This window comes from Neolamprologus multifasciatus, chromosome 19 (genome assembly GCF_963576455.1).
Source record: "Neolamprologus multifasciatus chromosome 19, fNeoMul1.2, whole genome shotgun sequence".
NCBI lineage: Eukaryota > Metazoa > Chordata > Actinopteri > Cichliformes > Cichlidae > Neolamprologus > Neolamprologus multifasciatus.
Genome location: NC_140457.1, coordinates 21,102,791 through 21,129,627, shown reverse-complemented (window position 1 = coordinate 21,129,627; position 26,837 = coordinate 21,102,791). Strand labels below are relative to the sequence as shown.

The 26,837-nt window shown below is 41.7% G+C and overlaps 3 protein-coding genes across 7 annotated transcripts in view; 2 read left to right on the top strand and 1 right to left on the bottom strand.

Moving 5' to 3' along the window:
* The first annotated feature begins 31 nt into the window (after window positions 1–31).
* Window positions 32–7,342, top strand: arhgap11a (Rho GTPase activating protein 11A). Of its 2 annotated transcripts, XM_085143676.1 has the most exons (12): window positions 32–821; window positions 1,777–1,844; window positions 1,955–2,051; window positions 2,144–2,400; window positions 2,494–2,657; window positions 2,756–2,896; window positions 3,100–3,174; window positions 3,561–3,734; window positions 3,825–3,954; window positions 4,289–4,400; window positions 5,071–5,185; window positions 5,279–7,342. In XM_085143676.1, the coding sequence occupies exons 1-12, from the start codon at window positions 693–695 to the stop codon at window positions 6,760–6,762; spliced, it is 2,946 nt and encodes a 981-aa protein (XP_084999802.1). In that variant the 5' UTR covers window positions 32–692; the 3' UTR covers window positions 6,763–7,342. The 2 variants fall into 2 exon arrangements, with proteins under 2 accessions (XP_084999802.1, XP_084999803.1); XM_085143677.1 differs by lacking the exon at window positions 3,100–3,174 and having other exon boundaries at window positions 54–821.
* Window positions 7,343–7,434: 92 nt separating this feature from the next.
* Window positions 7,435–12,382, top strand: grem1b (gremlin 1b). Its single transcript, XM_085143712.1, has 2 exons — window positions 7,435–9,180; window positions 9,591–12,382. The coding sequence occupies exon 2, from the start codon at window positions 9,592–9,594 to the stop codon at window positions 10,138–10,140; it is 549 nt and encodes a 182-aa protein (XP_084999838.1). The 5' UTR covers window positions 7,435–9,180; window position 9,591; the 3' UTR covers window positions 10,141–12,382.
* Window positions 10,693–26,837, bottom strand: part of LOC146496552 (formin) — a 50,916-nt gene continuing 34,771 nt past the window's right edge. For all 4 annotated transcript variants that reach the window (XM_085143671.1, XM_085143673.1, XM_085143672.1 and 1 more), the window contains 5 exons: window positions 24,322–24,414; window positions 20,738–20,789; window positions 15,124–15,273; window positions 13,945–14,026; window positions 10,693–13,834 (listed from right to left, as the gene is read on the bottom strand). In XM_085143671.1, the coding sequence (XP_084999797.1) occupies window positions 13,790–13,834; window positions 13,945–14,026; window positions 15,124–15,273; window positions 20,738–20,789; window positions 24,322–24,414 (422 nt within the window). In that variant the 3' untranslated portion in view covers window positions 10,693–13,789. The remainder of the gene's footprint in view (window positions 13,835–13,944; window positions 14,027–15,123; window positions 15,274–20,737; window positions 20,790–24,321; window positions 24,415–26,837) is intronic.

Genomic DNA, 26,837 nt, shown 5'->3' with positions numbered 1-26,837 from the left:
ATATGGCCTACCGGTTGATCGAAGCGTCTGCTTGAGTTTTGCTCTGCTTTAACAGAAACTGCACCGCCCAGTAAGGCTGCTCTGGGTGTTAAAACAAACAAAAAAGCAAGCACGTTATTCAAAAGGATTTCAGCCAATCACAGCGGAGAGAGTAGGGAGCGCCGCTGTTTGAATGCATTGCGGAAACAGTGGGCAACCGATGTGAGGAGCGAACCTTATTACAATGCAGTTAGCTAGCTAACGAGTTAAACCTATTTAATTTTCGTTTGTTGTTTTACAGGAGGTAGGCCGTTTTAGCCCGCGTGCCACTTAGATGCTGTTTCGGTTATTTCAGAGTAGGAGAAAGTCAGTGTGTTAACCTAGCTGGCTAATGTTAGCTAGCTAACTGCATCGCAACGTATGCATGAAGTTAACCTTTAGATAAGTGCTCCATAATGTAACTTTTTGTCGAGTTGTCTATTCATTAGGACTAAGTAAGGTTATTCTCCATACAGCTGCTCAACGGTTGTGTTGCTACAGAGCTTTATGGACGCTTAATATTCACGCCGAGCATGAGTTATCGTTCGGAGGTCTTGGGAAATTAACAAAGTCAAAGAGGCTGCGGTCAGGCCTGAACTGTTAGAGCTGTGAGTGCGAGTTTGCTGTGGCAGAGATAAGTGATCAGTGCAAAATTTCGAGGTACGTTTGCAAAAATGAGAGTCATGGAGAAAAATGTGATGCGTCTAGTGGCCGTGCAGCACCTCCGCTCAGCGTACGGGATTAAAACAAAGAACTGGAACAAAAACAAAGCGGCCAGCTGCAAGTCAGCAGCCAGCAACTCGGTAAGTTTAAATAAAACGTTTTTACTAATCTTCAACACCACTCACTTGTATTTTATTTGCAGCGATTCTGAAATGTAGGACTTCATCATAATCGTTGTGTTGGTGTAGTTAGACGACAAATCAGCAGGTTCACACTATTAACTTTGGGCATTGTGTTGGTTAGACTCTTGAATCAGATTAGCATATTATTGAAAGCTGACGAGACCCATTTGTTCGCAGACTGTTGTCACCCAAGCACTGAAGGTGCTTTGTTTGGGTGTTGCCGTCATTGTTCACACCATAGATTTTGTTAGTCTAAAGGCCAGTGTTTTCTTATATAGCTTCATATTTGTGTGGGTTTTAAAATATTTCTTTAATACACACTTTGACATTGTGACGGCACAGATGATTAGATGTAAGTTGCTAAGTGAATGTCAGTTAATGTGGAAATGAGTGGAAATAACTACTGAAGCCCTCCCCTCTACTTATAAATGGGTCACAGGAGTCACAAGGTTAGTTGCAACACACTTTGACTTTTCAAATGAAGGCTAAACTTCTGCATTTGCACGAATAGTCCCTCTCGTGGATAGAGAATTAATAGAAGCAGTCCAACCTTTAGGTCAGAAGGAAGAAAGCAAGTACTAAAGTTCTGCTCTGCTGAAAAAGGCTGGACAGTTTTAAACCAACAACGTGCCTCTGTGTCTTTCTTAAGTTTAGGAATGCTTGGCATCCAGTCAGCCAACTGGTCAAAAGTAATGGCAATTTTGGCAGTGGTTTTGGTCTCTAAGGAAGACCACACTAACTGTATAACCACAGTGTTGCAATGGATGAATATGTGAGTGGCTTGATGCAGCCTATAGATTTTTAGTGTACAGCAGTATAGCTACGTTTCTGTTCCTCCCCAACTTTCAAGCCTTGTTGTTAAAAGTTGTAAAACTGAGCAAACATAATGTTTTATTGTTTATTTTTTCCCCAGACAAAGGTTTTTGGTATGTCCCTGGAGAATTTGCCATATTACAATATGGAATGTGGGAGTGTTCCAAGGTAGGTAATAATGCATATTTTAGTCTATTCAAACTTGCAGCTGGCAAGTTGTTTCATGTCTCATCTTGTGCATTTTATACTAATGACTTTTTTTTTTTAACTGCCCTTAGTTTTCTGGTTGACGCGTGCATGAGGCTGCTAGCACAGATTGACACAGAGGGCCTGTTCAGAAAATCAGGCTCTGTTGTTCGTCTGAAAGCACTCAGGGTGAGTGATGCCTGAAGCTGACCTCGCTTTCACCGAGTGACCTTGACACTGGGGACTGTCTAACACAACAGAGCTGTGTTTTGTCTGTCCAGGCAAAATTGGATGCGGGTGAAGAGTGCCTATCTACTGCTCTTCCCTGCGATGTGGCGGGTCTGGTGAAGCAGTTTTTCCGTGAGTTACCGGAGCCCGTGCTTCCCACAGAGCTGCAGGAAGCCTTCTTCAAGGCTCAGCAGCTCCCAAATGAGGAGGAGAGGACCTCTGCCACCATGTTGCTGTCTTGTGTTTTGCCAGACAGGAACTTATGTGTGTTGCGTTATTTTTTTGACTTTCTTTACAATGTATCTAAAAGGTAAGTTAACGTAAAATCACCTTTTTTCAAATTCTCTGTATGCTACTTTTATATTTAAAGAATTGATATTTTACTGTTACTGCTTTATCACAGGAGTGCAGAGAATAAGATGGATAGCAGTAACTTGTCTGTAATCTTGGCACCCAACCTCCTTCACTCTGGTGATGGCACAGAGAAGATGAACGCCAACACTGAGAAACGCCTCAAACTGCAGGCCGCTGTAGTCCAGTGTTTCATAGAGAATGCTCACAGCTTTGGTATGACCTGAGGCGCTGATCTTAAAAGTATTTCTTCTGTATGTCAGGTTTCACTCTTCTGTTTTACCTCTAAATATTTGACTGTCTGTGCATTGAAGGTGTGTTACCAAAGTTTCTTCAAGACAAAGTTCCTGCCATGATGGGCTGTGAGGCAGGGGTTCTGTCTCCTGCTCATGATGAACTAGAAGAGCCGGAGCTGAACTCCGGAATGAAGAGGAAAAGCAGGCGCAGCTTGGGTGGTAAGGCTATATCAGATTTACAGTAATTCTTTGCTTATTGGTACAATATGTGAATATTTGTAGTTTCAGTTCAACTGGAATATGTCACTCAAGACATCAGACAAATGAAGTGAAAGTAAGCACTGCATTGCAGTGCATGTTATTCAATAATGTTATTTTTAAACTGCTGTAGTCAGTAAATGTGTATTTGGCTCATATTTCAGATGTGGTCAATGGTGCACTGAATAAGATAAAAACTAATAGAACACCCACAAATGTCCCCCACACAGACAGTCTCGGTATGTACCGTGGTCAGACGGGGTAATGTTGCCTGCCATGTAGCATGATAAAACTGTAGTAATCCATCATACAAAAGAAACGACAAGCTAAAATTTCCTTAATAAAATAAATAAATCTGGGAACATATTTGATTTCATGCTTAAATCTTCTTTTGCACTTGGATTAAAGCAGTTTGCATCTACCGTGATATTGAATGAATAATGCACAGGCTTGCTTGATTGGCTTTTCACTCTTCTGCCTTTTTTTGCATCAATGATTTTTTGTTTTTGTTTTATTTATTTACAAGCTTCTGCCAATATTTCTGAGTCCTTTTGGCATGTTTTCAAATGGAAATGATCAAATCCTGCATGTGTGAAGACATTAATTCTTCTGTGATTTTTGCCAGTCTTTTCTTCTGCAACTCCTGTGATTTCAACACCAGCCTCCAAGCGAAAACTTCCTCTGGAGTCTGGCAGCTCTTTTGGCTTTTCAAACAAGAAACGTAGATCTGTCAAAAAGAACCTTGGGATAGAATTGCTTCCTAATATTTTGTTCAACGGGCCCTCCACACCTGGATCAGGTAGTAAAGAATGTTTAATTACTGGGTATAAACTGCTATGGTATCTCTTGATCTTAATACAGCTTTAATTTTCCTCCTTAAATATTGTAGCCTGCAGTACTTCGGGGGTGCTGGATTCTTCCCAAAATGTCCTGTCGTCAGCAGGGAGGTCTAGAAGGCAACCGACCACCTCTGCAAGGAAGAAGAGCCGACGACTCAGCAGCAGACACCTTATCAACAGGTACAAATCTGATCATTCATTTCTCACTTTTGTTGCTTTTTGTATTTAAAATCATGTAAAGTAGAGGCGGGCAATTCATTTTCTAAGTGGCAACATGAGAAACTGGGACTGTTGTGAAGGGCAGCACCAATAAGCTGAACTATGTATTCATTTTCTCTTTGATTATCGGTGTAGCCCTCCACAACAGTCCCAATTTCAAATGTTGCCATTTGGGAAAATGAATTTCCCACCCCTCATCCAAAGGAAGATACACTTGTAAAGCCTTAGCCTTTAATCTAAAGGCTATCCCCAGCTTATCGTGCTAATAATTGTTTTATTTATTTATCCTTTTCAGAGTTGAGTCTGGAAAGGCTGGTTGCTTTTCTCCTAAAACAAACAAAAAAGAAGCTCCACACAAGTCCCTGCGCTTGCGTTTTAGCCTCGGGGGGAAGAGCAGCAAAGACGCTGTAAGTGTGTTGGCCTGATGGAAATCAACCACTTCTCTGGTTTTCCCATAAACACAGAAAGATTAGTCAAGTGCATTCATGCATAATCTGCAATTAATACATTTGCACACGAGGAGTAATGTTGGCATGTATTTGTGCACAGTAGCACTTTTTTATTGTTGTTTTTAATGTTCTAAGTTTACTTAAAGTGACTAACTCTAAAACAAGTAATCCATGCAGGACTTTAAAGGTAATTGTAATATGATGTAATATTACTGACTAAATTGTGATATTTGCATGGTACCAAACAGTAGAATGGTATTTGTTATGCTTAGATTTCAGTGATTTTACTACACTAAGCACTCAGGTGGAAGAATGTTAACATATATATATTTACATAAAATATATTGTAACCAGTGTTTGAGTACATTGTGTAGGCTGTTTAAGGGCTCTATACTAACACTTTATAGTCATTTGTGTGTTCTTGATTTAATAAAAACTTTAAAAAAAAAATCTAATGGATTGTTTTCTTCTGAGTGATTTTTATCATCCTCTGAAGAACTAACCACAAAAGTCCTGATATTAACATCTTAATGTTACTTTTTGGTTTTTTTCTGTGGGATCCTTTTTAACAAAATACTACTCTGACATTTCACCCTCTTTCATTTCTCATTTCATGCTGCTCATAAAGGCTTCTGAGTCCATTGGTTTGCGACTTGCCAAACAGGAGAGCGCCACCAGTTTCCGTTTCACCAAAGAGACGGAGTTCATTCCATCAGTTCAGCCTGGAAAAACTGAATCCAAGAGTAAGTACCAGACAGCTGAACTTTATGCTTAAAATAAAATATTAAATCTTCTTGTCATGTCATGTAATGCATATCAAAAATGTACCTTTCCAGGCTCCAAGTTCATTAGTAAGTCTGAAGACAACTTGCTGACGCCCAGATGTGACTTAAATGCCCACCGAAGCTTGTGGTGTGCGGAGACGCCCGTAGGAGCCCAGGCCTTGAGCGGCGGGTCTTTCACGGATACTCCAATGAACCTGTGCCTTAAAAGCAGCTACATGTCTGAGCCCGCCATCGTCGTGTCCAAGCCCCCAGCAGTAAGCAGCCTTCCCATGAAGTTGTGTTGTGCTTCCAGTGCAGAGAGCCTCGAGAGCGAGAGCTCAATCCCTGAAGCCAAGAGACAAACCGGTCCCACCCTGCTGAAAATCAAGAAGGCCTTCTCAGAGTCTGGAAGTGATCTCCAGGCTGTCATACAGGAGTCCCGCAAAGCCTCAGGAGCAAGTATTTCAAAACCATCCAACATGATCACAGCCCCTCCTCCAGAGACTTTAACAGCCAAATCTATGTCTGTGCCAAGTGAAGCCCCCAGCTTCTGTATCCAGCAGGGCCTTCTGGCTAATGAACAGAACATTACTTTTGGCCAGATTGAAATTGCTGCTTTGTCTCCTTTGCATATTGATAGTGTAGTGCTTGAGGCTGCTGAATCCCACAGCCCAGTCATCCAGGATGAGAAAGGTTCTCTCTGTGCTGCTCCTGCTGGTGGGAATAACAGCTTCGCAGTAGGAGCAGGAGAAAGGGCGATGGAAGAGATGAACTGCAGCAAGTTGATTGATGCTCTGGATATCCAAAGCCCTGCTCACTTCAAACTAGGTGTCTCTTCTGGACGGCAGTCAACTCCATACAAACCAGGTCTTGAACTCCGAAATGAGTTTGTTACACCACCTAAAACTGACGCTGTAGTCAGTGTGTTACATGACGACAGGGAACTTTCTCCAGAGATTGGTACCAAAGTTCAAAAACAACCAACGTTTTCATCACACAGTCAGGAGGCTGAAAGGCGTCGTGTGGCAGACCACATTCAGCACTTCAACAAGCTCACCATTTATTCTCCAACAGGCTCAAAGAGCAATCAGATCAAGTCACCGCTCAAATTCCACCGCACCCCTGTGCGTCAGACTGTTCGCAGGATTAACTCTCTCATGGGAGAGAGCAGGAAACCTGTTCGAAATGCAGGTACCATCACCAACCAGCGTGGACAAGTAGCAAAGGCTGTGAGTCTAGAGAGTGGCCTTTCCCCTCACCCAAAACTTCAACCTCACCACGGAGAACATGAGGTGCCATCCAGCCACACATGCCCTTTACAGAAGCCCCCTCCAGTGCCTCCAAAAAAGTCACGCACCAAGTCCTGTGCGCTGGGCGACGTGACCAACAAGGTCCAATCAAAGACCCAAGTGGACTGCTCAACCAATGAGCCATCAGGAGCTCAGAAGCCTCTGCAGCAGCTAGCCGGGAAGGACATGAACTATTACAGAGGTTCACCCAGAAACCCTCTCAACCAAGGAAGGCTGCTGTCTGCTACGAAACCTGTCGATTTATAGTGAATATCCATTTGGCCTCTTCTCTCCTTTAACTATGCAGGTGTCTGCTGAGAGTGATGTTAAACGTCCTAACCTATTCATGTTTTCAGGGTCTTAAATTATTGTCAGCTGTCTAGATGCTGTTTGTGTTGTTTTAGGGCCTTATTGGGAGATGTTTGTATGCCTTACATTTGTTTTACTTCAGTAAAACCAATTTAGAAGTTAAGATGTCGACACATATCAGCCTATAAGATTATGTTTAGTTAGTAGTGTGCAGGCTAAATTGTGTAAAATGTGATTGGTGTGACTGGGATGTTTTGATTGAGTCATTTTATTTATGCCCTTTTATTGTTAGGTAGATGTTTGGGGGGGAGGCTTGACTGAAGTGAAAGCTATTCCTTCTTTTTATTCCATATTATTTTCTTATTGTCATGTCTTGAACAGGGGGAAGAAAACATGCACCTTTGGATTTTGTGGGGAGGAAAAAAAGCAAACAGTGTTCATGAAATCACATGTCTATTGCGGGCCATTGTTTTTCAAGTCTTCAGCTATTTTTCTTTTTGTGCTAACTGCATCAGACGAATAAAGTCAAACAACATGATTTGTTTTGTGGTTGAATAATTTTTGGACTCCGTGCAACCACCAGGGGGAGTGCTACGGCTACTGCAGACAGCTGCAAAGTGAGATATGGCTGCACTGGGATGTTAGTGCAGGCCTCCAGGATTTGTCAGCTGGAAGTTTAGAGTGTTTACACTAACTTGTTGAAGATCTATCCAGAAAAATATATTACTTCAGAAATATATGACGTTATTTACAACATATATTTAAACATAGTTGAGTTTATATAAAGATTTTAAAAAAACTTACTTTTTTTATTTTATTTTTTGTCCAACATTTTATTTTTTGAGTCAGCAATCTTACTCAAACTGAGAACTAAAGCCCCAGATACTATTGAAAATGTAATATTATGTACTTGACTAACCCGGCATGAAGAAAGCAAATTGACATTGTATCTCCCCCCCCTGCAGATTCGGAAGCCTTTCCCGATCGGGTGAGGGTTAAAATCTTTCCTGGAGATTTATTCCTCAGCCCATTTGGAAGCTTGCCATCCTTCATATGTGTGAGGTATGACTGGACCTGGGGCAGAATGCCACGCTTTAATCTCATGTTCCACTGACCGGAGCGCATGGTCCTTTGGGGGGTTGTTGACTCATGACGTTGTCATGACCCCTAAATACGTCAGATTGGGCAATGTAATAAGCGGATGGGTTTATGCTGAGGGAAGGTGGTGCGGCTACTTATCACCTTCCTAAAAGTTCCCTTTCACAGGGCTGGAATGGTTAAGAAAACTTTAGGGATGCCAGGTTTTTGACAATAAATAAATAAAAGTCCGTCAACTGGGTCATTTTAGAGTCACGTCAGCAATTTATAAAACCATTTACTTTTTTTTAATGAAAAGGCAAACGTTTATGCCTTCAATAATGCCAAACATGAAGGATACAACATCATCTATGAGACTAACCCCAAACTTCCTCTTGAAGATGACTGATTTAAAAAAAACACACACACACACACAAAAAAAAACAAAAACAAATAGTTTACAATTGAGCTGATAAAATGTGGACTAAGCCGAGATCACGTGACTCGTTTGGGTCATACATGAACAGGTATTAGTGAAATGATAAAACATATACTCTGGCTTAGGCTACACCACTGCGCTTTTTCTACGTTTGTACGAAGCAATGCAATTTTAAAAAAATGCCTTTAATGATTTTTGTTTTTCTCAGGTCTGTGATTCATGAAGAGCTACCCTTATTTCAGGCTGGACGTCTATCACCCTGCTGAATGGATGGAAATGGAGTTCGACTAACTGGTGTCTGTAGGTGTTGATTCACAGGTGCTGCATTTTGGCTCATCCTTTAAAGTTTGTCTGTAACTGCATTTGTTTGCTTTAGCAGCTCGAACTCCGCTTTTCATTTATAGTAGCACATTTACATATAATGCACCGTATTATGGTCGTGTCTTCTTGAAACATGTAAACAAAAACAAACAAACAAAAATCGCACTTTTACTTTTTTTCCCAGTACGCACTCAGCTCCCTCTCCCTCCCTTTCTGCCTTCTTTCACTGTTTCTCGGTTGTCTGTGGGCTAAGGGAAACTGTTGAGGGGGCGGATAGTCTTGATTTTCTCTACATCGTGCTTAGCCAATAACTGCTGTGCACATCTCAGCTGGCAGACATTTAAAAGGGAGACAGTCCGGCGCTGTAGCAATTTGTATTAAACCCCCTGGCCCCTGTCTATGGAGCGCTTAGTCTCCCACCCATCCACAGTCCCACCAGTGCACAGTCGACACCAGTAGGTACCTATCATCTCGAAAGGTGCCGCAGTGAAGCTCGAGGACCAGATCATCGCACTTGTAGCAGCAGTGCTGCATAGCAGGTATTTCTATTTGGTTTTTAAACATGATGATATATAACTTATAGAAATGGTAAAACTGCATGCTTTTCTATCTCTTGCTGCGCAAGTGTGGAGCCACTAACGGTTTACAGGACATGTGACATGGTTTATTACTGTTTTTAGATAAATTTGGCAGGAATATTTTGGAGAATGGATAATTATGGGAACATAATTATATTATTCTGTCATTTATTTGGACTGAGGTGACTCAAATGAATGACTGCTTTTAAACTTCAGCCTCCTTTTCATGTTGTTTCAACAAAGAAGAAAGGGGGGGGGGGGAAGTTCCCTCGGTGCGTTTTTACGCAGCGTAAAAACTATGACAGCTGTGCGTAACCCATGCAGAGCCGAAGACGGTGTGAGTGACGAATTATTTTCTTTTTCTCTACAAGGATGGCCAACTCCACGCGTATCTTCTACAGTATGGTTTTCATCATCGGGCTGCTCTCCTCTCCGGTGGATTCAAAAAGAAACAGAGGTTCACAAGGCGCCATTCCTCATCCTGACAAAAGCAACCCAAACGAATCGGAGCAGCAACCGCAGACTCCGCAGGCGGGCTCGGGCTCTCGCCAGAGGCCGGGCTCATCCTCACCCGCCGACGAAGTGCTGGAGTCCAGCCAGGAAGCTCTACATGTGACGGAGCGCCAGTATTTGAAACGGGACTGGTGCAAAACACAACCTCTCAAACAGACCATCCACGAGGAGGGCTGCGTCAGCCGCACCATCATCAACCGCTTCTGTTACGGACAGTGCAACTCCTTCTACATCCCCAGGCACATCCGGAGGGAGGAGGGCGCCTTCCAGTCCTGTTCGTTTTGTAAACCGAAGCGTTTTACCACCATGACTTTCACATTGAACTGTCCGGACCAGCAGCCGCCCACCAAGAAGAAGCGCATCCAGCGCGTCAAACAGTGTCGCTGCATATCCATAGACCTGGACTAAAACACAGCGATTATGTGTGTGTGTTTCGTGTCTTCTCCTTTTTCTTGTCCTTCTTCTTCTTAGTGGACTTGATAGCTGTCTCACAGCCAAGAAATTGTGCTTGTCTCCATTTGGAGATAAGCACCGCACACGTTGATACTTACGTTTCTCCTGTACAGCACGTGAGCCAATATGGACATGCAACTTAAAACAAAATAAAAAACGTCAAAAGCAACTTGTTACACATCACCAGACTAAAAAAAAAGATCACTGCACGGAAACTCTTACTTGGAATGGGCATGCTTTACGCACGGCTTCCTCGCCCCCACAGGACTGCAGAACACCGGTTTTATTTAACTGCTCCAAAACAGTCCTTGTGACTGTTAAACGTCTCCCTCCATCCTGCATTTTACGCATATGTGTTTGCTAAACTGGATGTTTCCACTGTGTGGAATTTGATAGGCGAACGACTTTATTTGTAAAAGGAGAAAAAATGATTTTATTTCGATATTTCAAGAATCGTTCAAGGTTAACCTCATTGATTTCTGTGAATTTCGAAGTCCATTAGTGAAGTTTTCTTTCTATTTTTTTTTTTTTTTGAAGTTGTGAGCTTACTCAAATATAGAAACTATGGCTTCTGAAGTTAGTTTAAATGGAAGTGTACAGTGGTGGCTACATTACCGAGGTGAAATAGTTGTAAAATGTTAAGCCATTTCTGATGTAACCCATTTGTTTATTCATTTGATTAAATTATCCACGAAAACTAAATAAATGGATGCTGGAATACTGCGAAAATTATTTGCTGTGTTTAAAACAAAAACAAAAAAGCTAAATCCCTCCATTCACCGTTTCCTGCTCCCCTCCTGCACTGAGCCAGCATCTTACCGAGTTACTCGCATTCAGACCCTGGAATATATTTTAAAGTCCGTTTTGGAAAAAAGCTGCAAGTCAGCTATTCCAGCTATTTGCTGAAATGATGGGATTCAATTTCACCGCATCTGGTTACAAGGCTCGCAAGTCTGTCAGGTTCTTAAGGGAATTCTCAAGTGTAAATGAAAAGATGTTCTACTAAATCAACATTTTTATAAATAAGTGGGTGATGGGGGAAAGATTTTAGAATTAGAGGCTTTGTTCTTTAGCCAGTCTACAATAAATACCACTGATGTATTCAGTCACAGTTTGCATTACTTTGGTTCACATAGATGTCAGTTACAGTTGAGGGAGGTCCCAACATTTCATTAAAAAAGGAAAAAAAAATCATTTGGAAATTTTCTGATTCTTATTTGATCAACATAAAAAGTTTTTTTTTTTTTAATGAATATGTAATAACAGTTTTAAATCTCATTCAAATTATTAAAATACCAACCTCATTCAATTTTACATCCATTAAACCAATGTTATGAGAATTTCCTCCCAATTATTTTATTTCAGGAGATTTCCAGGAACAGGCACAACTTCTGACTCACAGTTTATTGAACAGTCTGGCTGAATTATGAATCATCGAATGACTCAGGTTCCTTACATAAATATCACATTTTCACAGCGCGGGCCTAAATCGAGGCGTTGACAGCAGAAAACTGAAAGAAGCCGCATTAACATATATTTCAAAGTCCACGTCTTCGTCCAAAATAAGCCCCACTTATTCAGCATCCCACAGTTTATTTCTTGAAATTTAAAACAATTCCATAAAATTACAAAGTATTCACATGAGAGCTACTGAAGGTCACATGAACCAACATACATACAGTAGAGGCTACAGCAATTCCTTGGTCAGCATCTGCTTGTTTTCTTTATTTTTTATGTTTCTGGTTTTGTTTTTCCAACCCCTCTGGAGTAAAATATAGCAGTTTTAAAGTTTCGACTTATATAGATTTGTATACAAAATAAATGGCACAAGTGAAAGACTTTGGAGGGTAAAAACAAGTAATCGATTGAAGGGGCAGTTTATGGATAGTGTGACGATGGAAATCTGAGGTATAATATCTCGCATGGCTCCAGGTGATCATCTTAAATGTTCTCAGTACCCAAAATACAGTCATCGTTACTCCAAAATATAAACATTAAACTTTCTGTCTTTATTCTGTGCAAAGCACTCGACTTCCATGAGCACGCTGGAAATTTTTACAACATACATAAAAAAAAAACCCCATGAATCAACTGACCTATCAAGCAACTTCTTAGTCAATTCAGTTACCAATCAAAATATACAAAACAAAGCTGTTTTTTTTTCTTTTTGGGAGGGGGGGGAGCATAAAATAATTTTGTTACATAAATACAATTTTCTTTAATGATACAGGAGCATAGCTACATCTTACATTAGTGAAAATAAAGCATGATTTTATTACACTTTTTCTATTTGTTCAAAAATAAAATAAGACTTCATCATGAAGAAATATAATTTATACATTTTCTAACGGGAAACGTTACTCTTGCATAGGAAAAAGGAGGTGCAAAACAGTGAAAGACAGCTGCAAAAACAATGCATGCGGTCAGCATGGGGGGGTAAAACGACGTGCAGCAACATACAGCTAAAGCAAGCAGCTTAAAACTGTGTTGGGACAACGTCATGTACAGCATTCACTGAAGGATTAATAAGTTCTCTTTAAAACTGCAGGTGAGCGCCAAAACCTGTTGTGTCATTCAAAACTATTACTATTATTTTTTCTAAGTACAATTTTGTGTGAGCCGAGGCTCCGGGCCAGATTTGTTGCCAGCTTCTGCTCTCCTCTGGCCGTCACCCAGGAGAGGTCAGTCTGGTGCAGTGCAACACGCAATACAGCAAAACCTCACATTCTTACACATAGGCCCCCCCCCGCCCCTTTTAAACACGCACTCAACTTATAGACAATTTCTACACAACGTGTCTTCGTCCGCACTTAAAGCCCAGCATAGATAATCTATCATATTTCCCAAAGCTGTACAGTCCCTGCCAGTTCTACTACATGACATATTTACAAGACTTTTAATGAGCCGTGGTGAATGAAAAGCTACCCGCTACAGCGAAAGACACAGGAAAGTTCTTTCTCCCTGCTCCAAGTGAGAGATCTGTTTTGTCAACAGTGATTTTTTTCTTTCCCCTCCCAGCAGACACTTCCAGTAAAGCCATGTCTGTTTGTAGGTCGACAACAACATCTAAGAAACACAGCCCGCGCTGGGGCATTGTTTTAACACATATGCCATCTGATACAGTTTGGAAAAGAAACCGTTTCTCGTGCTTCGGAAGAGGTCCAGAAGGACGCTTGTGGATGTGTCAGCTGGCTCTGCTGTGCATCCCGCTGAACCCTGGAGACCTTTCACAAGCTGGGCACTCAGGGGTCACGCCATGCTGCATGAATGAGGTCAACCCTTTGGCCTTTATGACTCCCCTCGCTGCGGCTGCGGCGGCCAATCGTCTTTGCTAACTGGGGTTGTGCCAAAAAAGCCTCGAAGCGAAGGCAGTGGAGAACAGGGGAAGGGGAGGGGATGTCCAGTGATGTTAGTGGGGCACAGATACGGTAGTGGGAGTAGTAAAAGTCTGACCATGTTTTATTGTGAGTCTGTACGGTGAACAGAGGGTAGGGACCAGTGTTGCTGAGGCAGGTGGTAACTGCAGGATGGATGGGCCCCTGCACCCTTCCTGGCGCACCACCGCCGGTCCGTGCTTCTTCTGCTCTGCCACTTATCATTTTGCTCAGCTGGAGGACACGCTGGCTTCCTTCTGTCGCAGCCTCTCCTTCTGTTGGCAAGAACCACAAAAAGATTCAGCGTATCGATTTCAGCTGCGACACAAGAAAGAGCGGCTTTTGGGAAATTCCATTTGGTTTCTGAATACAGATCAGCTCTTACCAAACTGTTGGCATTGATCTTCTTGGTTTCGACTCTCTTCTCTGCTGTGATCTTCTTGATGTTTTCTTGGGCTTCCTTCAACCTATGGAAAGAAACAAGAAAGCGACCAGCAAGGCTCAACATTATCAGACAGTCTAAAAGAAGTACACAATGAAACTTCAGCAAATCAATTAGGAACCAAGTGTAACCAGATCAAATACAAAGCCTCTCATCCTTGCACTCTTGTGAACTTGTTTATAAGAGCAAGACATTTAAATATTTTCCCGGGGCACCATGTGTCACAGAGCCTTGCCCAGCCACACAAACACAAACTCTCTCTGATCCACTCTGGAGTTTGCGGTCAGTGAAAGCCCTTTAAGTGGGAATGAGCAGAGAATGACAGAAGCTTGATGAGATAATGAGGCAACCTTTGAAAAAAAACAAAACTTTGCTTTTTATGAGATCACAAACAGTATTTAAAATAAAGTTAAATGTACATAAGCACAATCAGCTGCGAGCAACAAGCGGCACGATTACCTAGTAAACAGGGAAACCACGTGATACTTAATAATGTGGCATAAAAATGACCACACAGTCTCTCTGGACAGCAATTGCTCACCGCTTCCTTCAAGCTTAGCATCGCTACGGTGTTTATCAGTTCTCTAATAACACGCAGCCTTTAAACCACCACAGGCCACTGTCCGCTTGCCGGTCCTTTTTCTGGAACCCCCCCAGCCCACTACCAATTACGCCTCAGGTCAGAGGAAACATAAATTCAGGCCCCTGTCGCAGGACCAAGGCCTCAGCTACTCCCCATTCACCTCCTCTTTGATGGCCTCCCTCCTTGCTTTAATTACAACCCGGCATCTGCACATCACCCTTGTACAATTAGTGCTAATTTGACATGATGTCCAGAGGTGTTAAGCACCAATCCGAAGGTGACAGAAACAAAGAAGTCTAATCTGAAATGATTATGTTTTGAGTTTGGAGTCTTGCAAAGTTTTACATTCCCTTCCTGACATTAGTTTTTTTAAGAATGATTATTTCTAGCATACTTACAAAAAACAGGGAAAATTCAGTCATGTTTTTTTTTTTTTTTTTAAAGATTGTTGGATTATTCAATAACCCTAATAACACCCTTCCTGACTCCTTTCTCCTGATTTCTTCTGAGACTTAACCCAAGTAGTGGTACCAGCTCACCTCTCCTTGGAGATGTTCTTGCTTTGCCGTATCCAAGTGTTTTTGAAATCGTTGCAGAATTCGTACCAAAGCATAAAGATGTAACTCGGAGCCACTTCTTTCTCCCCGGACTTTGGCTTAACACCAAAGTAGTTCACCACGTCCTGGAAACTGTAGGGAGGGGGGGGGGTGGTGGAAACACAGCAAAGGCTCAAACAGTGTTGTCTTATCACGCATAAACACATATAAATAATCTCAGATTTTGACTGAAAGTATGTTTTTGTGAGCTAATCTGGATTTTAAACATTAGAAAGTACAAGGCAGTTACGGTATGTAAACCCGTGAAACCAGAGAGAGCGAGAGAGGAAAAGAGTTTAAAATAGTAAAATGTAGAGAGAAAATGATGGATTTGGAGTCAGCAGGAGAGGTGAGAAACAGAGCTGGAAGGAGAGTGTCCACCCTGCTGGGCCACAGGGGAGAGCCAGTAGCGGCGGCTCCATTATCACATTGACCTCCACAGCCTGCATGGGAAGACTGCCAGAAGAGATGAAGACAGCCAAGAACAGGCTCCTATTCCTCCAAACACACCTTCTGTCTCTCTCACAAACACGTACGTTTTCACATATTAGTGGGGACTTTAAATTCACATATGCTTTTCCTAGCCTCCTACCTTAACCACCAGAAATGAATGCTTAACTCTAACCATAACTTAAATGTAACTTCAGCTGTAAAACCATATTTTGAGCCTAAAAAAGCTTCAAATTTGTGAGCTCAGCATTTGGTCCCGACAAGTGACTGTTGGTCCCTACAAGTATAGTGGCCCTATAAACACATTTAAACAAGTATACACACGCACACACACACAAACACACACGCTACTATGGAACTCACAACCACAAAAACATGTTCACTGGCAGACAAATCAAAGACGGGAATGCACACATAAAAACACAAAGACAAATCAGAGGAATAAATGTAGTCTGGATTTTTGAGGGTGTTTCTACTCACTGAGCTACAACACTGTTTAAGGCCAGTTCCTCAGCTTAATTCAATTGTAACCAAATCTGAAGTCTTTGCAAGGCTCTCAGCGGCACACACGAGGCATGAAAAGCAGCCTGCTGCTTCAGATTCCCCCTTCTCTAACCCAAACATGAAAGACATTTTCTGGCCTGTGCCTGTCAAAAAAAGGGGGGTTGATAAAAGGGAGCCATGATTCAAGGGATGCTCTCCTGTCCCACTGACGCCCAAATACGCTCTGACCTCCAGATGCTAGGTGGCTTTTGTGCGACGCTAATCTGAGACAAGTTCACTTGGAGTCAAATGGTGCACAATATGGTGACCAGACGGCCAGCTACAAGTTTGGAAAAAAAAAAAAAGAAAAGTTTTGCATGAGTCTGCTTCCCATTTCCAAGTGATGCGTCATTTTTGCTGGGATGCACAAAAACAGGAGAGCGCTGTAGATCATCCTGTAATCTAAAGAAGAAGCAGCTAGAAGAAGAAAATGTTCCAAGATGTTTAGATTGACCAAAACAGACGTGCTGTCACAGGCAGCTTTGTTGTCTGCTCTGGCATGACGAACTGGGTCTCTTCTCCACCGGCTCGTCTCTTGACCCTGGGTCATCATGTCAAAAGCGTGCACTTAATCAGAGCAACAAGCTTTTTTTTTTTTTTAGCCTCATGAGCAAGCAGAAACAAGCCGATACACAAAGCTTCACTCAAAACAGATGCAAACACTCTCGCACATACCTAGAAAACAAACAAAATCAAGCGGACCTTTGTTCATTTTGCGATCGCAGGCTGATTTCACTTTTGCACATATGACGACATGTCAGTAATCCACGCTATGATGCCATTGCCGTGAGAGGGTTTTACTGCAGCACCCACAGCTCAGCATTCCTCACTGACAGCTATAAAAAAAGACCCATTACAAAACCATGAACAGACGTGAGAATAGGCAAAGTATTTAGACAGGCAACTCCGCATTCCTATGTTTTGGCAGCAAAAAGATTACAGGCGTATACCCCCGTGTTGTTGGCTGATTCAGCAGAGGCACAAAGCGGAGGCCATCTTTTCATATACCAACTAACAGCAGCAAAACCATAACTGCACAATGACCATAGAGTTGGCACTTGGTCCAAATGAAATTGAGCATGATGGGGAAGAAGGAGGCTTAATGAGACGGAACTGAGGACAGAACCAGAAAACCTCAGTGGAGCCCAAACACGAAGCAGACAAATTAGGAGTGCATGTTGAGGAAAAGGCTTCAGCGCTCACTATGGACAGATGGAAAAAAACAAAAACATTTTTGCTAAATTCGTTTTAAGTTACTTCATTAAAAACTCACAAGCTATTGTATCTTTTTGTGTGCGCTATTTTAACTGTTAAGCTGATTCAAATGTTGCAACTTTTTGCTGTGCTCCAATCACATTTCAGGTGTCTAGGCTGTCTAGCATACATGATTGTATACTCTATAAGTGCTTTTATTGGGTCTTCATTAAGTCTGTTGACTTTTTTTTAAATGTATAAAAGGCATACTAGGGAGCAAATGCAGTATATAGGGCAAAAACAGTTGTTGTACAATTCCAATAAGCTTGAAAGTCAGTATTTATTCAACCCACAGCCTCTGGCAGGAAGCTTTGTCATTTCTTTAAGCAGTCATCAGGCTTCTTGAAGGACATTCAAAGTGCTTCTTTGGATATCGTCTACCTTTTCTTTCATTCTCTATCAAAATGATCCCACACTGTCTCAATAATGTGGCGGTCTGGGTCAATCCATTACTGATCGAGTTTCTATGTAGGCATGCTTGTAATGCCTTGACAGTTTCCTCAAATTTTATTTTAACGACACACTTCAGCTAACAGCTCTTTGCTAATGACCATGTTGGTGGTGCACAAATACTATTTTATGTCTGTCAAACTGTGTTATCTTTTTCACAAATTAAAGAAATAAAAGCAAATGATGTGTTTTTGCAACAGGCTGCTGTTTACAAAGTGCCTAAAGATGGAATTCCAAGTCTGGTTCCTTGAAAGCAAAAAGAAATGAAGGGTGGCCAAAGTTTCTGCACAGAACAGCATGTGTGTCGATGATACATTTGGTTTATAATTTTATATGTGCGAATTCTCAAAACCATCTTGTTTAAATAAAGGTTACATAAAAAAAAGAAACTCAAACTAAAACCTCATAACTGATGACAGCTGTTATGAGCTGCATTGCTGTTAATAAAATGTATGTATATGCAAGTATGACAATGATTACCTGCATCAAACATGGTTATATTATATTGAAAGATATCTCCTTTTTCCCCCTTTAACAAAAAGCGACAAGAAGCAATAAATTCCAAATAATAGATGAACCATCATCCCCAATGAATGCGAGCTGTGACTCATCCCAGGAGAGGGTCTAAGGAGAGAGGACAGATTGTGATGTGCGATCTAATAAAATGTACGAAGTAAGTGATCTGACTGCTCTCCGGTGAGGGTCATTGTTTGTTCTTGTTCTGCTGTATGTCTACTGTATCAACACATTAGGTCACTGAGAGAAACAAAAAGCAGAGTCGTATTCCTCGCATGTGTTCACAAGCCTGGCTAATAAAAGCTCAACGTTGTAGCCATGACAGAAGATTCTACACATCTTAAGCCATGAAACATAGAAGATCTGTCAGCCACCTGAGCCTTGAACTGGGTGAAAAACTTCCACCAATTAAGTATCAGGCCAAATATGAAATATGGACACAATCCAGTCCTCTGCTCCTGAGTTATAGCGGTCAGTATTGACCACTTGACCCTTGATCTTTTGGGTATGAAATGTCATGGCATCATCACTTCATCCAACTGGACATTTGCCAGAAATTGTTTCATAATTGCTGCAAGAGTTCTTGCATTACAGCCAAAAATGTGTTTTCTGAGGTCACAGTGAGTTTGATTAACAAAATGCACTCAGTTCACATTTGAGGCCAAGTGGATCCGTGTGCCAAATTTGAAGAAATGTACTTGTACTCATGACGCTTCCGAAAGGTTGCGCTCTCGAGGACGGGAGAGGGCAAAGGACAACCCGGAAACATACGAGGCCAATATGGAGGCTCGGTGACCGTTAACAGTAACATCTTCTGTGAAATCATGCTCAGGTTTGACATCTAGCCCCAATTCTTGTCAAAATCCTAATTCACATTTCCCAGTCGATGCCTGCTGCGTGTGTGTGTGCGAGCGAGCTTCAACTCAGAGGCGTTTAAACTCTCTGAATCCTCATGAGGTCTAGACTGAGGTATTAGGTAGCACTAAGGATGTGTTGTCTATTTCTTTTATTAACACAAGCCATAATCTCAACACTGCTGCTGTTATGCCTTTGTGTGAGGATCCCTCATCCAGCACAGATGTGAGAGCCCACCCAGGGCCCAGAGAGCCCTCTGACGCCCATATTCATCAACGGCGTGTCACTTTTACGAGGTGGCTCTGTGGGAACCCGAGAAAGACCCCTGCCTCCCTCTCGCTCTACCTAGCACCAGTCAGCCAGCCCCCTCTTTAGATGAAATTAAAGGAAAACTTCATTAAAGCTAAAGGTGCTGTCAGCTGCGGGGCCCTTTTGATCAATAATCCCCTCCAAGTTCAACACCTTCATTACAGTGGTGTCACTCATTCACAAGGGGGTGCAGACAAAGGCACGCGCGTGCACACATTTTGGTCTGGTTCAACAGAAACATCGCTATACGGCGAGGGTGGGGCCGGGGAGGAGGAGAGGTGTAGCCATTCTCTCTGTGATTATCTTGGCTCAAAGCAGCAACATGAAACAGAACAGCTTGGGGCCATTTGCTGAATTATAGTGTTGTCCAAAGCAATCAACTTTCTAATTGTTTATAGTTTACATTTACTCACGTCCGGAGCCTTTCGCGTTCTCCTTTATGCACTTTTCTTGATTTATTTTGGAAGCGGGCGAGTTACGATATAAAGCAAACAATCCCGCTTGCTATCCAAACACGGTAAAAAATAATCTATTTGCTTTGTTTGTCTGCTCCACCATCTTTTTCCAATATGATACGTTCCAGATATGATTTCTCTCGGACGATGAGCTCAGCAGCTGCCGGTGGGTCTCGCGCCTATAAATCAGATGCCTCTCAGAAAACTCTCAGGAGTCTTCTGCACAAAACATGGCAGATAAGAATGATTGGAACTGCAAGGGAGGAAGCACAGAGGATCCAGTGAAAGTACGTGGGTGATAAGCCCAAGACATGTTGCTTAACTGTCTTGAAGATAAATAACTCAAATAATATCTCCTTTTGCACGTATGAATGTGTGCCGAATCTTCAACAATAAATGTGAAATATGCATCATCTTATACCTGTCAAACGAATGGCCGCCTCTCTCATCAAAGCGCTTACATGCCGAGACTGGTGCATCTTTGCAGAATCCTTAATATGTGTATACAGCTATATGCATAGAAAGCATTAGAGTTATCAGATACCACAAACTTTATCTCCTCATATTGAGGCTTGCTACATTACTCACAGCTGTGTGGTGCCTGCAATCACTAACACTTGGCAAACTTCCCTGTGTTGATGGGAAAATATGATTTTTTGTTTGTTCCAGTGTAATTTTTTCCTCCGACATTTATTAGCTTGTAGCTGTTACAGTGCATTTCCCACCTCTTCTGTGCTGCATTAAGTTGGTCCTCTTCAGCAGAATGCTCCTTCTGAGCTGCAAAAAACACAGAAAGAAAACATTCAGACAGGTCATGGGGCAAAATATGAGGCTTGTGTAGACACTGCTAACCAAATGTTTCATTAAAAGCGGACTCCAGAGGGGGGCGCTGTGTTCATTAATCATCCTCAAAGCTGAGGGGAGAAGAAGAAGGGCTGTGGGGGTTGAGATGTCACTGACGGTGAGCATGTTATCCAAGCAACTGTTAAGCACTTTGTAAAGTCTGACATTACTTCTGTGTGTTTGTGCACGCGAGTCCCCACGAGAGCGAATCCTCAGCTCAGCCCGGAGATGGTGGTCCGTTTGCTGAGGTGTGTGTGTGTGTGTGTGTGTGCGTTGTCGATGCAGTGCTGAAGCCGGGGTGGAGGGCTGAGCGGAGAGGCTTGGGAACTGGAGGCTCCTGTGGACTCCTGCCATGTAAAAGTGTCTAAATGCAAGGCAGATGTGTGCGGCGGGCCAGGCCGAGGTGCAAGAATTTATCTAGGGCCAGAGAGTGCCTGTGATCTCAGATTTATAGCATTTTTCCAGATTCATCCTTTTTACAATGATGGGGGACCTTTCCTACTTGAAGATTTAAGAGGGGGAAGTCTCCAAAAAATTGTTCAAAGGCAGGTTTGGGGGTCTTCTGGGAGAAGGTGAACTAAAGCCTTCGATCAACCACCCGGTTTACTTTTCATCTCTCTCTCTCTCTCTCTCTTTTTTTTTTTTTTTAAACATGTATGTGGGCAAGAGGGTTAAGGTAAACCTAATGAAGGGGGGGGGGGGGTGGCAATGTCTGGGATAAAGGGAGGTGGTGGGGGGGAGAGGAGTGGGGCCGTGACCAATGGCGTTAGTCTCAGTGGGGGTCAGGCTGGCGCCTGAGGTACCCCTCTGGTGCGACTTTGCAGAGGTGGCATAGGAGTCGGGAGGGAGGGTTCAGGGAGAGCGAGAGAGAGATTGGCTCAGAGAGGGAGAGGATGTGTGAAGTTTCTCTTCCTCCGCTCCCCCGTGCAAACATGAAACCACTAGTCGCTAACTAGAAAGTTATGAGACGCGCATGCTGAGAAGGACAATAAAGCGAGGCTTTAAAACTCTGACACACTTTTCCAAACTGCCGCTTTACCTCGCAGCCAGATGACAAAGAGATGTAGAGCAGTCTGAGAGGGGATGCTGGAGATATAAAAACAAACCAAACACCCCTTTTCACCCCCGAACAACTCCTCTGACAGAACAGAGACACATCTCAAAGACTTCAGATTAGAAGTGGCTCCTTGGACAGTTGTTAAGCGCAAATTTCACTTCATCTACGTAATTCACAGGCAGTCTGAGCGAGTGGAGTTTTGGTTACTGACTCACTAACAACAAAGGAAGTGCGAGGAGGTGATGATACACACGCATTTTCCGAGGAGAGACGGTGAAACGAGATTTACGCAAGCCAAGATTTAAAAAAAAAAAAAAAAAAGCACAGGAGTTTGTTTTCAATTAGTCACGGTGTATATTCAACATGAAAAATATGCCAGTGTCAGTATCCCCAGAGGTTTCAAAGAGCGTCCAATAAAACGGCAAAGAAAAAAAGTGGTTGATTAGATGTGTTTAAAAAGAAAAGGCGTAACCTGGATTTTTATTTTAAGATTAAACAAAGGAAACAAACAAAGGCATATTTCAGAAAATCAGTATACAGGATCAAATAAATATAAGATAACATTTAAGGTTGGACATATGACGGAGAAATTAAAATAAAAGAACAAGCAAATTCCAGAGGATAAAGGTTACAGGATAAGAGCAATGGAGAATTGTTTATTTTTAATGGAAGTTAAATCGTTATCGTTAAATACTGCCGTTCAGGTATAAAGCCTTTGAGACAAGAGGGTTCAGCTGGCTCACTGCTCAGTTTCTAGAACCACAGTATCCATTTATGCAGGCACTACCAGCCCTAAGGATGTGATCACAATATTAAAGCTACTGCTGTTGCCTTCTCTGAATTCTCACTTCAGTTAGTGAAAGTGGTTTAAATCAGATGTGGTGGAATTCCCTGCGCTCTTCCTTTTGGGTCATTTCCAGGAATTCTCATCACCCTAAAGCAGGGATATCAAACATTAGGTCCACGCCAATCCGATCCACTGGATAGCCTCGGAAAATGTGAAGGAGGGCATACATTTTGGACTTTTTAGTTTTACATCTTTTTCTACTGATAAAGACCTCCCACACAGACATTTATACTATACCAAAGTAATTAAGTAATGATTAATGAACCACTTATGTTTTTTTTAAGTGGATGCACAGTGAATACCATAATAGATTTTCTGGAAATTAATATAACTCCAGCATAGTTTGTGCAATAATATACAAACCTGAAGAGTCGTGCTGAGAGATTTATTTTATTTACAGAAGAATTTGGTTTATCACATAGATGGAGATGAAATTGCACAGCTTATTCTTATATTAAGAAATCTGAAGCATTAAAATGTGCAGTTAAACTCTTTACACCGTCAAAAAGTGGAGTTTTACTGCTTCGGCCCACTTAAGTGAGCTATATGTGGCCCATTGTGTAAAATGAGTTTGACAAGCGAACACTAGAGGACTTTGCTAAGGTGTGGGTCAGAAAGGAGACAGATGACAAGATGGTCCGAGTTTGTCAGGGAAGATCTGCTCCTGGTCCCTAAGAGTGATCCACCGAGGCGAGTCGGCTTTATTAGGCCACAGCTAAGGATGTCCTGCCAGCTTTATGGAACCCACGAGTACATAGGACCCATGTTAAACGCAACGTGATCTCTTCTACAGGCCTGTAGACTCCTGTCCTCATGCTGTCTTACAGGGCACCGAGACGCCCCTTCTCAGCAAGAACAAAAACACCCACGTTCACCAGGAGACGGATTCTCTACCAACGAGCTGACTGTCTGACATAGCAAAACCCCCCAAAAAACAAAACATAATTACAGCTCCCTGTTTTAAAAGGACACATGCTGTGTGTCAGGGTGAAAACGGGGCCTTTCTGTCTCCCGGAGCTCGGTTTTGCAGCCATCTCACTGGTTGTAAATCATCTCTCCAAATAATTGTTTTTATTTTTTTTAAAACACCTTCACATGAGTCAGGCCCACTTATGAGCACGAGTGAGGGCAAACATCCATTATGGCAATCTGAGGGAAAGGACTTCAGTGTCATTTAAAGGCAGCGGGAAAGATTAAACAACATATCCCTCATCTTAATTTAACAGCAGCAGGAAATGGTTACTGCTGAACATTTGGAAAGGAGAGCCAAGGTTTACACGCATATCACAATAGTAATTGTACTAATTTAAATAGTAATCTTTGTGTTATGTTTTGGCAAATATTTAGTGTTGATAATGAAGACTGTGGACATCATTTTTGGAGGATTCTTATAGGTAAAAGCAGCCATCTGAAATGAGACATTCCTCAGGAAAAAAAAAAACATCAAATCCACATGTATTTACATGATCATGGCACTTAAGAGTAAAACTACAAAGAGAAGAAAAATAAGGAACATTTCTTTCTTTGTTTTAGATAAACAGGAAAATGTTAACTTCACCCACCAGCGCAGACGAATCCCTCCATCTTGTCCTTGAAAGGCTGCAGGTGTTCTTCTGATGAGTTAGCGCAGACTTTCTGCACATCCTTCTCACACGCTAGAAGAAGGAAAGAACAAAGAAAGAAAAAAAAAGAGATGAAAGAAGGGCCTAAAGGGAGAGGTACAGATATAAGAATAAAGTTAACACTTTTTTCTTTTTTAACCAAAAGTGTGAAGTGTGTCTATCATTCAGGGCTGAAATTTATTCAACTTGTCTTTCTATGAGTGTATTTTATAACACATCTCATCTAATTTTAACACAAGGATTTAAAAGGAGTTCTGATTCCTGGTAATCAGGATAAAAAAAATGAGCTGACAGACATTAAATAAAAAACTTTACACTACATTTGTTTGGAACAACATTTTTTATAATAAAGTTTTGCACATGCAAGTAAAGTAAATGCTACTAGAACAGTGCTCTGAAAAGATTGCAATGCATTGCAAAGTTCTGTGCATTGCACAGTTTTTTCATCTTTATAAAATACAAATATTCAGAGTGTAATGCATAGATGTTTTTGCCTGTAATGTTTGGCCTTAAACGAGTGCTTACAGTAAGCACAAAGCTGCAGTTTTATTTTGTCCTCTAGTTCCACATTTAAACCAGTTTTCTTACCCATCCTCAGATTTCCCACCCCGCGCCTCGATTTACGCATCAGGCACCACTTTGCATATTGTTGAGGTTTATTTTAAAACTTTAAAACCAGTTTACACAATGGTGACCATTTCATTTGTATTCTACTTTCAGCGCTGGCCGCATGTCTGAGCGGCGCAGATGTGTTTGCTGTTTGTGGATGCCCCCCCCCCCCCTTGTCGTGCCAAATGATCCAACTCACACAAGTTCAGAGGAAACAGCCGTGAGTGAGCGTGTTCCAGCCGAACCTTTCCCCATTTCCTCTCAACTGTAACCACACACACACACAGACGCCTGGCAAAAAGAACTTTGCACAATCCTTCAACCTGTAAGTCATTAATGGCAGCAATAAATACCTAAACTTGCTTATGACAGCATAGCTAAATAGTTCTGCAACAGAACAAGAGCATTAACAGGTCTGGCCGCAGTCTAACTTCACTGTGTCGCCGCTTTAACATCTCAGTTTGGCTCTCGTGCGTTTGCATGCGGAGCTGCCGCACCTGTAGTCCGGTAAACCCGCTCTATTGCTTGGTTTTATTTACTGGGTGTCTTATTAAACGAGACAGGAAGCACGACATCCCAGCATTAAAACTGAGACGCAACTACGTCAACAGCCGCTCGTTCTGGAATCCAGGGCTCTATTTAAATTCACGGAAAGTGGGAGCCAGCAGTTATTCAAATAAAAAGACAGAACTCAGCAAGCACACAAACATGACAACCAAAATATCCTGTTTGGACAAACCACGTTTCCTTAACAAAAATCCCCCGACTCAAAAAGACCCATTAAAAAAAGTGTTCAAAACAGCAAGTCTACAATTTAGAGGCGGCTCGCTTCCAAATGTGGTCCAGACAGCAAAGGCCGCAAGGAGGAAGCCCACAAAAACACAACAGCTGTAAAGAATAAAAGCCCAGGGCTCGGGTTTGAGACATTGTCTTGGAGTGATAATACATTTTTTGGAAAAAAGTGCATTCAGGAGGAGGACTCTCCAGCAAGCAAATGACTGACGCCATCAGGCCAGACACAAGGCCGGAAAAATAAAGCCAAACTTCTGTGTTAATGGTAACGTGAATGTAAGTGAGCTAATCGCAAATACGTACAAAAATTAGGCTTAAGTAAAAAAACAAATCTTAATGTTTGCATGCAAGTTTTTTTTAAGATAATGGAGTAATAGACGACTTAATCAGCTCTGTAAATTAATGTAAATTAATAGTCTTCTTGCATTACAAATGCATTTTTTAATCTTTAGTAAAAAAGTATAATGAAAGAATTTTATTTTAAAGTACGTACTGAAATTTACAGAACCTACTTTAATGTACTTTAAATGGTTTCTTATAGGTGTACCTAATAATATCTTCTTAAATAAGACTTCTCATTTAAAAGGACGCTGAATAAACTAATTAAATTTAAATAATAATAATGTAAATTACCATCAGAGGTACTGCATATATACATGCGCATCATACACAATTTATAGAGCCAACGTTGGACAGATGTAGAACATAAAAACAGGATTTTTACTCTTTGCTTTGTTGGGCTCTCTGTCCACACAACAACAGCTCTGCCCTTTAAATCCTAGTTGGTATCAAGACATTATTCACATCACTGATCAGAGAGCACTGGTTTTATGAATTGCTGTATTTTGTTTTTTATTGTGATTTGATAGTGATTTGCTTCTAAGACTTTGGTGGGCAATGTTTAAGCAGCAAAAAGTAGTTAAAAAAACAAACAAAGCAGCAATATTTTAAGAACATGCATGAACAAACCCAAAGAGAGTCATAGGTACAGCAACGAGGAGGATAAACAGAGTTAACAGAGCTGACTTCCTGAGACACTCGAGCAACACTTACAA